Raw genomic sequence first — 12,051 nt, forward strand, 5'->3', positions numbered from 1 at the left:
CTCCACAGTAGATAAAAAGGGCACAGATGGACAAACATGAAAAGAGCCCAATTGGTGATTGACTTCACAAAAGCCCTCGATTTACTAATTGCGGACTACGACTACAATAATATTTTTGCAACTACCCTTATCACAGCGGAAAAATAACAATTAAGTCTCTGAATTGATTCTCAAGTTATTATTATGGGGTAATAAAGTTTTAGGTTAATTGACGAGTTTTATGAATGATTAAATGCTCACAATCGTCGACTATCGTTATGTTATCCGTGATTACGAGTGATGAAATCCATACATTATATGTCACTCTCGGGTAGCGTATCAATTTTTCATCTTGAACAACACTGATTGAAGTAAAAATATGTGACTAGATATTTTCACGGCTCTCATAGACCAAAATTTTACAATTTATACTTTTTGCACCCAAATGAGTGACAAATGCTATGCGTGTGTTTTATTTCAGTTTTAACGACGTTTATGTTTTCATCTTTTTGTTTACGTCTGATGGTCTTCAAATTGTATGTTAAATAACTCAATCATATACCCTTCCCTCCCTGTAATAAGAACACAAATCCCTGTACTGTTCAATTGACACCCTAAATATGTCATATACCCTAAATATGTCATATAGGCGTGAGTTTGAATTACTCTCATCAGTGGAGAGGAAAAGACTGCAGACGAGGAAGAAGAACTTCGTGAACCAAATTGTGAATAAAAAGAGACGAAAAGAAGCAGCTGAATATGAGCAACCCGAAGATGACAACAATCAACAAAACCAACAGAATCCGACTTCTTCTGCCCACCCAAAACACACAACTGTTTCCTTCTTTTTTGCCTAAAATATCACATTAGTTTGAGTTTTTTATTACTTGATCTGAGTTCACGACAAATAAATAAGATTATTTCCCCTCAAGCATAAATAATATATTTAACGTTCTTCCGATTTAATGTTGAATAATTTTTGGTAGGTAAGGAAGGCGAATTACACAAGTTTCTCACAAGAGTCTTGCTCTAGTCGATATCTAGACAGACTTATTCATGAAAATAGCGTCCTCGACCGGAATTGTCCCATAAAAGACCCCCTTGTTGACGCATTTTGCTCGCTATATTGACCCATGAAAAAGTAGTTTGACTTCGACTATTATAGACTTTGATAAGACATTAACTCAACCCATGAAAATTGTGAGATTGACCTTGCCCGTATTCATCTATGAAACCGTGGCTGGACACCAGGAAAAAAAAACTTCTATCCACTTTAGGTAATGTGCTCGACTTCGGTCAATATCGTCATCTTTTACTATTTTAGTCTTTTTATAGAGTCTAGAACTCTCGAAGGGTAGTGGTTTACTTTTGAAAAAATCTGCAACTCGTCGAATGAGATAACCATGTAAATAAAGTTACGTTGTGTTAATCTCTTTTGATGTTAAAATTACCGAATTCAGCAGGGAAGAAGATTATAAAGAAAATTTTATATGGGAAAAAAGAAACGGCAGAGATTTTCTCCAGCAAATTTTCAACGTTCTATCTTTATCTGCATTTAACCTTTATAAGAAAAATACGCAACTACATTGGACAACAAACTACATTGGATTTCAAACATGTTCGAAAATGTTATCGTCGGTCAAAAGATGAGCTTTGGAATTAGATCTGTGCTACTATTTTTCAAAAATCCTTGTCAGCTTCCTTTGACAGAAATATATGTTGATTTTCTATATTGAGAGTGAATTTCTCAGCAAACATTTTAAGGTTGTAAAACCGTTTATTTGACATTAAAAATCCTATTTTTAGACCAAAACAATGACCAATATCTTATGCATGTATGCGGACAAATTACAAATCAAACTCTCGATGATGATAAATTAACTATACTTGCACAATTTGTTTGACGTCTCGACAACTCTATGAACAAACATAAATCATTAACAAAGGAGATGCAAAAATCCATACAAGTGTTGGTTTATAGTCATGTGAGGACATTGGAACTACTAGTAGTTAGGAATTTCTTTTTCGGTTTTAATTGATTTTACAATTTGTATGGGTAAAACGGTTCAGGAAGAGTTGGAAAAAATATACGTTGGTTGAGAGCCTGAGTTATTTTAATTACGCAAGATCTTGTAGGACGAAGTTAATTTTCTGAGGTCATGGAGGATTTTGGCCAGAGTTTTTTTGTACTATTCTTAGAAACATCCTTGAGTAAAATAGAGTTATTATTTCTTGGCTTTATTTATTTTCTTCGATGTAAATTTGATTTCCATTTCATTTAAGTTTGGCTTCAACATTATTTCACGGCTCTGTAAGTTTTATATGAAATTAGCAATTTTCGAAAAAAAGATCAGGGAAGAACGGAGTCCTCATAATAGAAAAAATTGCAAGTTTATTAGGGTAAAGTTTTAAAACTTCCGCTTCAACAATTTTCAGTCGTTATTCAACGTTATAACAGTTTTTGTTCTTCTCACGGGCTGTTTCTGGCGCCAAAAAATGTGTTTTAGTTGTTTCCCGTCTGTTCTCTAGAATTAAATTGCTGCAAAATTGTTCAACCTCAAATTCTTTCTCAGCTGAGATTGCAAAATTTTTTTTATTAAAACTGGAGAAATCTGCACAGTCGAGCTTTCAACACAACAGAAAATTTATTTTTAATGATACACAGCAACTTATTGGTTTATCTATCTGCTCTCAAAATATGACATTGTGTTAATGTCCTATGTTAAAATTAACGAATTCAGCAGGGAAGAGGATAAAAAGAAAGTTTTATATGGGAAAAAAGAAATCGCAGAGATTTTCTCCAGCAATTTTTCAACGTTCAATCTTTATCTGTATTTAACCCTTATAAAAAAAACTCAGCTACAACAAACTACATTGGATTTCAAACATGATGCAAAACAGTTTCATTGGTCAAAAGATGAGTTTTATAATTAGATCTGTGCTACTCTTTTTTCAAAAATCCTTGCCAACTTCCTTTGACAGAAATGTATGTTGATTTTCAATGTTGAGAATGAATTTCTCGGCGCACATTTTTAGGTTGTAAAACCGTTTATTTGACATAAAATATTCTATTTTTTAGGCCGAAACAATGGCTCATTTCATATGCATGTACCATTTTTGTTCCATCATGATCTTTATTTAGGCGCTCTAATTTTTGCTACTCGAAGAAGAGTAGTGGTTTTCCAAATTCTTTGATTAGCTGGCCTTTTTGGTTCAAGAGTTTTTGACATTACAGCCCCACAATTATAAAATAAATTTAAATTAATTTTGGTTGTTTTTGTTTGCTTAAAATAATAATAATAATTGTGGTTTCTGCGTAATCGCAGCGGAACAGCATTAGGCCTACTGTAGCCTGTTTTCAGCTGCCCTTTTTCTTATTATTCCCCACATTTCAGACTGATCTTTTGTTGCTCTTTTTTGGTGACTATAGCCACTTTTTTTGCGTCTGAAACTTTCACGTGGTACCATCATTGCAGCCAACATTGGTCAGGCTATGGTCAACCTGAAGCTATGGTTAAGTAAGAGCTCATCCTCACACAGACAGCTTCACGGAGGCAGAGGATTGAACTCTCAATCATTGGCGTGTGAACCACACACCTTACCTCTCGGCTATCACGCCACTAAAAGATTTTTGAAGCTCAATAACTCAATTTACATTTATAATTCAAGCAGAAAAGTTCATTCCTTAATATCTACTAGTATTTCTGTAGCAACTGCGATGCTTAGCTCGTTGAAAAAGTACTTTGTCGTTTATTCTTCTAGTTCTTCTTTGCTCTTTCTCTACTCTACTAGTTCTTTGTGAGCTGATCTGCTTTAGCAGATGATATTTATCAACTGATTGAATAAGATGTTAACAGATTGTATAGTAGTATTAACAGGTACTTTGAACAGAATATTAAATTTTTTATTAAACTCATTTGATTTCTGGAATACTTTTTTGGCTGTCAAGATAAACTTTCTATCGTTCAGAATTACTGAGCTCCTATTCGCTCCTTTTAATCCAATGTTTTCAATGCCCTCTATCTAATTTTTTTATAGTCATCCCTGCTTTGATATTTCGTCAATTTGCAATGTTCTCCTGAACACAGGACAGTCGATTTGATAACTGAGTCACCATGTAATTTACTTAACCTCTTCTTCACAAGGGTTTCTGTTTGCTGATAAATGAAGCAAAGATTGGAGGCCTTCGCTGGATCTGTTGAACTTTATTACAGCTGCCAAAGATGTATCTCAATTTTTTTATCGAAAAGTTTTCTTGCTGTTTGCTAAATTTTTTTTCATAGTTTTTGATATTTTAAGGTGAGGAAAGGGTACGCCGTTACAATTCGGTCTTAAAAGTGTCTTTTCGAATTTTAGCTTCCATGGAAGCTTTTTATGGTTTTATATGATTTTGCACTGCATTGTATTGATTTTGGGGTCATGCTTGATAAAAGGTTGACAGTGAATTTCGTCCTAAAATTGTAGTCCTTAAACTGAAATGAGGTTGTTGAGTATTAGACAAATTCTTTTTCTGTGCGTGCGCTTTGCTTTGCATCTGAAGTTTTCTTTTCTGAAACTAATTACCGGCTCCGTCCAACCATCTACTCCTCTCTTTCTACACCCACCAATCTAAATCCTTACAACTATCACTAGAGCCCCTACCTAAAACCACAAGCAACATAACAACCCCAGCCACCTACCCCAACCCCCAGCCACCTACAAACCCCTACCTATCAGGAATCCAGCCTCTGCCAGCACCCGCTCCCTATTCACATCTTTAAACTATAAATTGTGCCTGCTTTTTCTAAAACACATTCTACAGTTTTATTAGATAATTACTTCTTTTGTTTTTCTTTCTCTTGTTTAATTTAATATCTTGATTGTGGAGAATGTTGGGATCTATGCTGTGTTGCCCCAAGCATACATCCTTTACGCCCACAAGCGCACGTCCCCAATTTTTAATTGCTCTCGTAGAGAAGCAATTATTGTAAAAGTATGTGTCTTTTTTATGCCAAACTTTTGCCTTACTGTTTTGACCTTTGGAGTGACGCCCTTTACTTTTTGCATTTTGCGTGAGCTAAAAATTTGTCTCACTCACAACTTCAAGCAGCTGAACTCAATTGGCGGCAATTTTACACTAAAAGTTAAATGAACATTGCACCGAAACTGGTGCCATTTATCACTTTAAATCTTAATAGTGGTATATACTAACCTCTAATGTGGTTGTTTGAAGCCCACTATTGAAGTTCTTGGTCCAATTTAGGCTCACCCTCCCCCCGTCCGATCGAAGCGGGCTGCAATTGATTAGAGCTCCCACTAATTATTTGAGAGCAATTCTTCCGACGGTTAGTCGGCTATGTTTAAATAGTTATCTGCTGTTTAAGAATGCATGATTTTTGACTCGTTTAGCTGTTCTCAAACAAAATTTGTAGCAATCATTTTGTTTCATGTGATTTTCCTTAAGCGATTTGCTGCTTGATCGATTTTTTGTCTGCACAATTTGACTTTTTGTAATCAAAAATGGGATGAACAGGTAACTCTCTGACGGTATTAAATTCTCTAAGAACCTTACGCCTAACCAGCAAAACTGTTTTGAGGAGACAATTTTATTGACAAAAAGCGCGGTTCCTAATCTTGAAAACTTGACCCCTAGTCACGCCCTCCGCTCACTCAATCAAATCCCGCACTCTCACTTCAACTTACCCCAGTCCTCTTTCCTCCACCTGGCGGTTCAGATCCCCCTCGTCCCCTCTCTTCCCGCTCTTCTAAGCTTACCCCCCATTCGCTCGACTCCCTGCCCCTTCCCCCCCACTCCACTCACCCCCAATCCCCAACCCGATGCCAGCGTCGCTGAGCCCAGCTAGGCACTAACAAAACCAAATGCTCGCCAGCCATTTGAGAGCAATTCGCCCATCGATAGTCAGTTTTGTTGTATTTTTTTTTCATTGGACGTAATTCACCAACTTTACGTTTGACTTACCTCACTCACGGTTTCAACTGAATTGAACATAAGCTTTGTTCAACACATTTACTCAACTATGTTGAATTTCAAAAGCGATAATGAAAGCAACGTGATAACTAAATAAGGGCACTAGGTCTTAATGGTTTAAACTATAGTTGCCTTACCTCAGAGTATCCTACAGTTTCTTAGAGTATATTGTTTTTGTTATTAACCATGTTTTATACCATTTCACCGTTTTTAGTCAAATTTCATGTTTTTTTAAATAAACTTAATAAAACTTTTCTTTCGGAAAAGTTTTTGGGATCAACTGCGGCTATTTTTTGACGATCTGCTTGTTAAGTTTCTCCACAGCTGCAATAGTTGTTCCACGGCTGCAGCTTAGTGGAGCTATTATTGGCCTTCCCTTGACTTTTCACAGATCAAAGAATTGGATTTTTAATGGGGCGCTGTCTATTTTGAGATCTGAGCACACATTCTTTTGGTGATTCTGAATTAATTTGACAATTAAACTGATAATTTTTGATCACACGGAGAAAAAGAATTCAAACAAAAGTATTGTTGTGGCGTGAAATATTTTAAATCTTCTTTTGTCGAGATTTATGTGCACTCAAGAAGCCAAATTCAGTATTTCTACTTCTTTGCCGTTAAAATTTGTGTGCGTGACTTCATTTGTTTTGCTTTTAGGTCAAGTACGTGACTTACCTCAATAAAAAAATGACGTCTGAAATCACTTAATGAACTTTAGTTTTTTTTTGAAAATTTGGTAGTTAAAGATCAATAATGTGCATCTAAGTAGTGTCAAACATATATGCCCTATTTCTTGAGTATTAGAGTCTTGAATTTTTGATTTCAAAAATTAATTTTGAAAAAAACTCTCTTAGGCCTTTTTCGTTATAGAGCGTGTGTGTCTCATAAAAATGTCCAAATCTAACCCAAAAAGTCTTAAGGTCTATTAAAGGACTGTTAGTCAATCTGTCTATCTTATTTCCTTAGTTGTTTCAATTCCATGGAGGGCCACAAGCGTCTATTCCGGCTATTTTCCGGCAGTCTTCTGGCTGTTTTCCATGGCTCTGTTAAAAGCTTTCGGTGAGCACTTTTGGATCTCCGGTGTCTTTTCATGTGTCGAGCAAAACTCATTTCGTAGCCAATTTCAGTCGAGTCTTGTCTTTTCATATGTCAAGTGAAAGTATTTTCACAAGTAGGTCTTGGTCAAGTCTTCGTAAATCCAGCTAAATTCTGTTGATGGTCACTATCAGCCGAGCATGCTCTTTTCAAATTCAACCCATGAACCTTGTGAGTTTAACATCGTCTCCTCATATGTCCAGTTGAATCTTTATGTCGGTACATTGGGTATGCGATAGCAGATATGCTTAAGGCACAGTTAGTATCAGGTTCATTTATTTTTTTCTCTATCTCTCATCGGAGGGTGCTTTTCGTGAATAGCTAAATTAAATTTATCATAGTTCTCGTAACAAGATATCTATTTTCAACGTTTTCGCATATCAACAAATAAATCAAATAAAAATTAAAAGTTTATTTTTCATTTGTTGATATATTATTATTTTAGGTAATTTCAGCGTTTTTAAATCTTAATCATATTTTGTGCACGACTCCGATACTAGAGTTGCAGAATGTGGGTATGTCAAAGTAAATTGAAGGAATTAACTTCCATAAAAAATTGTTTTTCGGTTTACAGGATTTTGAATAATGACTAGGGACAATGACACTAGTCAGACGTAAGTATTGTTGATCTAGGTTGCCTTGGTTAGCCAATCTTTTATGTCCGTCTTCCAACTTTGTTCATCTGTAGTAACAGAACCAAAATAGATCAAGACTGAGAACACAAAGCCAATCCATTTGAAGAGGGAAAACGGGGCGAAGTATCATTTTCTTGAAGATGATTTGAGATTATCAGGTCATTATAAAAATATCTCTCCTCGGAGAAAAAAAATCTTTTCCTCTGGGTTGGTCAAAAAAGACTCCTCGAAAGATTTTTTCTTGACTTATGACCTGACTTCTTCTCGACGCAATTAATACTCCTCGATAATTTTGGTCTAAGAAGAGTCCGGCTCACAATTCTGGGTGAGCAAAACTCTAGCTGAACTTTTTGAGCCAAGCAATAGTCCAGAGTGACAAAGTTTGGGTCCAACAAAAATCGAAGTGATCAATCAAGTAGCAAATTTCTTTTCATAGCTTTGTGGGGCCCAGCAGGTTCTATACATATCATTTTGTATTTGACCATTGTCTTTTCACAGGGCCGCGAAATCTAGACTAGGGCCGCGTCTTCCGTTAAACGAAAACGGGAAAATTTAATGTTCTTGGACTTATCTCACTAATATTCCCTGAAGCAAAGATAACATTTTCGTGTTTCCCCGGTATTTTTTCCCAAAAGTACCAAGTTTACCATTCCCAAGCTTGCCGTTAATTTTTCCGGGAAATGTAAATATTTCATGGATTCCCGGCACGATACGATGAATAAGTTACAAACTAAAGTTGAAGCATACACACATCTACGCATATGAAACAAAATTCAGTTGCAAGAAAAAATTATTTCTGCTCAATCTGAAACATTTGTATAAGCACTTATTTTTTTGAGATTCCTTTCCAGTCATGATGCTGATGACACTATTTCACAGTTTGTAACATGTGAATTAAAACCGCCATTCCGCATTTTTGCATACTATACTGAATGAAATAGGAAGCAGATGTGTGTTCCTTTATAGCCCTCAGTGACTCACAACGTAGTTGAAGGAGATGTCGACCCTCAGGCCAATAAAAACAGACGCAACTCGGAAATGAGCAAACAGGTGACTGGAATATTCTGACTTTATTTGGGCCAAATCTATCTTATCATCTCATTTTTTGCTTTAGTTCCCTTTCAGTGATTTTAAAATGATGTCTTTTCGCTCAAATTTCTAATTGATAGACATAATAGCCGTTTAAGTTTGGAATGGAGAAGTTAAAACTCAAGGTGCTCAAAGGTCGCGAAGAAATTGAAGTAAAGAGAGTTCAGATTTAGATATCTGTTTCACAACTTAAAGCTGCGAAAGCCTCAAGAGTTAAAATTCAGCAAAAACATCGACAATTAAATTGTTGAAATCTGTTTTATATGTTCTTAAGGGCAATGCATCTGTTGGTGGAGGGGGAGACCAAGGAGGAGTGGAGGAAGAAAAGGACGAAGACGCAGAGAGTGTGGGGCTGATTGAGTTGCTGGAGAGAGAGGAACAGAAGCAGAGGGAGAAGGAGGAGAGACGAAGGCTCAGACGTCAGAGAAGGTACTCTTGGACAGCGTCCTTGCCTGTTGAAAAAATTAGTCTCGATTTCACTCACGAAACTTGACACTTCCTGTTCGAGGTTTTGCCGGAAAAATAAACTAGAATTGCAATGAAAACCATATTTTTTCACCAAACGACTTTGCTGTAAGAATTGCAATTTTTATCACATTAATGATTTTTTTCACCGCATTCGTCGCTTTTCACAGCGAATTTCTATTCGCGGCAAATTTTACATTTCTTAGCGATTTTTAGCGTTCACACCTAGTTCCTGGGGAAACTAAGATCTTGATCGCATGCCGAGAATTTGAAACCAGTTTTTCCAGCCCAGTTTTCAGGCCAAATCTCAATACGACCTTGCTGAGCTTCCTAGGAACTTGATTAGATTTAACTCACATCAACACATTTCGATACAATTTGTTTTATTGACGCTTTGACAAAGACATTGATAGAACCTTGATAGTTAACGTTACCGTTTTGGAGCAATATGACAGCAATATTTGTGGATGGTCGACGTTAGCAAACATTCAGCTTTTGTTTTTTAATTCTCTGAAATCTGTAATTGATTGCTCTTGAAGAAAGTTTGAAGCATTGCGGTAGTCGCACATTTTACGAATTGAAGAGGATTGTTGGTTTTTAAGAGTTCTTTTAAAATCAAAAGTATTAAGTTCAGGCGTCGTTTTGACTTGAAAGCATATTTGGATATAATTGTCATGTGCTATTTTTTGCTGAGGTAAAAACTTTTTTTGCTCAACTGAGCGCCTCTTTCAATAGTTTTTTAGACAGTTTTGGTTGACAATTCCAAGCGGTTTTTAAGAGCCAAGTCATATATTTTTCCTTTAGTTTTTAAAATTTTTCAATAAGTTCTGTCATTTCGGATCTATGGAAAAACTTTTCTTAAAATCAGTGTAAATAATAATTGTCTTTTCAAGCAGCAATTGTAATCCTGAGTTTTTAACGTGATGAAGCTTTAATTTTCTTAAGTAAACTTTCGAACATTCTAATTTTGTGCAATTTTTTGCTAATTTTTAAAAATTTTTATTTGATTTTATTAAAATCAGCTGTTTTTGCGTATTGAGAGGTTTATGTTATTTTTCACTGAAAACTAATTTACTTGTTGAATTTCAATGTTTGAGAATGAAAGAAAAATTGTGTCAGAATTATGTTATCAAAAAATATTGGCCTTCATGTGAAATGATTTTTAAAACTTGAATCTTATATTATCATTGTATCACTGCGATTTATATCAAGACAAAAAAGGTTCAATGATCTTGGTGAACTGCCAATAGTCAGGATTGACTTAGTGGTTTTCTACTCGATTTTTAACATTTTTTCTTTTTCCAAAAATATTAAAGATGCTTTTTGTATTTTTTCTTATAGTATGTCACTGACCTACCCATATCTGCCTTTTTATTGTGTTTTTCATTTAATTTCGAGAGTATTTGTGGCCAAACTTTTGATTTTTTTTGCTTTTTACGCTTTTATGAATTTTTATCTTTTAATATTGCAGCCTTTATCTCTTTGATTTGTCTTCCATTTTTTGTTTAGTATTGATTTCAATTAAAATAATGAAATTTTGAGATTCTGCTGAAACTATTATTTCATTCAGAAATTTTTTTTCTGAAAATATGTGGGGGCTATGTTTTGGTTTTTACAAAATTTTCTTTATTTTCTGTTTCGACAAACTTTATTTTCTGCTTTTTGTGACAAACTTCACCATGTTTTGCAATTGTGGCCATTACATTTAAAATCTATTTTTTTCTTCATTTCCCCTTATTTACTTAGAACTTTTAATAATAATAATAATAATAGTAATAATAGTAATAATAATAATAATAATAATAATAATAATAATAATAATAATAATAATAATAATAATAATAATAATAGAGGGTTGTTCAGAAGCCGCTAATAATTACAAAAAGGGAACTGTACTTCTTTTATCAGACTATAAGTATTGAGACACTGCAATTTTTACTTATTCGAAAGACAGTTTTTCGGGAGAAAAACGATGATAGAAAGGGGGGGGTGTAGAATATATAATTTTGCAAATCAATCAAATGACCAAGTAAAATCAAAGATCCTTATAAAGACATAAACGTACTTGATATGAACAACATTTTTGTTAATTAAATTGCGTTTTAAAGCAGCACAAGCTAGAAGTAATTAAACTTTATCAATGCAACTAATCAAACGCTAATTAACAGTGAACAAAAGAAACTTCGACTAATCAACAAGATCTATTCAAAGCTAATAGACAAAAAGACGACCCCTTTGTTAAGAAACGGCAAAAAGTCTAAGTAGGGCTAATTACACTTACGGTCACGAAATCCAGGTAGCCTCAATAGCGACGACTCTTCGGTTTTGGTTCCTTGTGTTTATTCAAGGCACCCACGACAAGCATAGAGTGAGCCTCGTTATTCTTGCGCGTTTCAAACCAAGCATAAATAGCGCCATATTCGCTCCCCCGGCTATTGCCCGCATAATAACCCCAAATCCCATTGTCTGCATCGTACTCAAATATTATGCACTCCCATGATCTTAGCCAGAGCAAACAAGTCGATAGTGTGGATACCGCGTTCTTTCAGTCTGTGATTAAGATCTATACGCGGAAAGTAGTAACTGTCGTACCACTTCTTAAGGCAACTCTCTCGAGCTACCTCCAACGCGACAACGAGTGCTTCAGAATTATTGATTGACCCTGTAAGTCGTGTACTAATGCAGGCAAGGAAACAATTATAACGGTTAGTCGCGCAATCTTTCACGTCGATCAGTTCTTTCGGCAGATCTATTGAAGGAGCATCTCTGACATTAAAAGGAAGCTTCTCCTAAGGCCCTAAACCTAATGCCCCACAAACT

General features: G+C 35.2%; 1 protein-coding gene across 1 annotated transcript in view; it reads left to right on the top strand.

The window, feature by feature from the left end:
* Positions 1 to 617: 617 nt before the first annotated feature.
* LOC142335161 (uncharacterized) overlaps positions 618 to 12,051 on the top strand; it is an 85,776-nt gene continuing 74,342 nt past the window's right edge. The window contains exons 1-3 of the mRNA XM_075383527.1: positions 618 to 815; positions 8,644 to 8,727; positions 9,041 to 9,195. Coding sequence (XP_075239642.1) covers positions 618 to 815; positions 8,644 to 8,727; positions 9,041 to 9,195 — 437 coding nt within the window. The remainder of the gene's footprint in view (positions 816 to 8,643; positions 8,728 to 9,040; positions 9,196 to 12,051) is intronic.

This window comes from Convolutriloba macropyga, chromosome 2 (genome assembly GCF_964194025.1).
Source record: "Convolutriloba macropyga chromosome 2, txConMacr16.3, whole genome shotgun sequence".
NCBI classification, from domain to species: Eukaryota; Metazoa; Xenacoelomorpha; order Acoela; family Convolutidae; genus Convolutriloba; species Convolutriloba macropyga.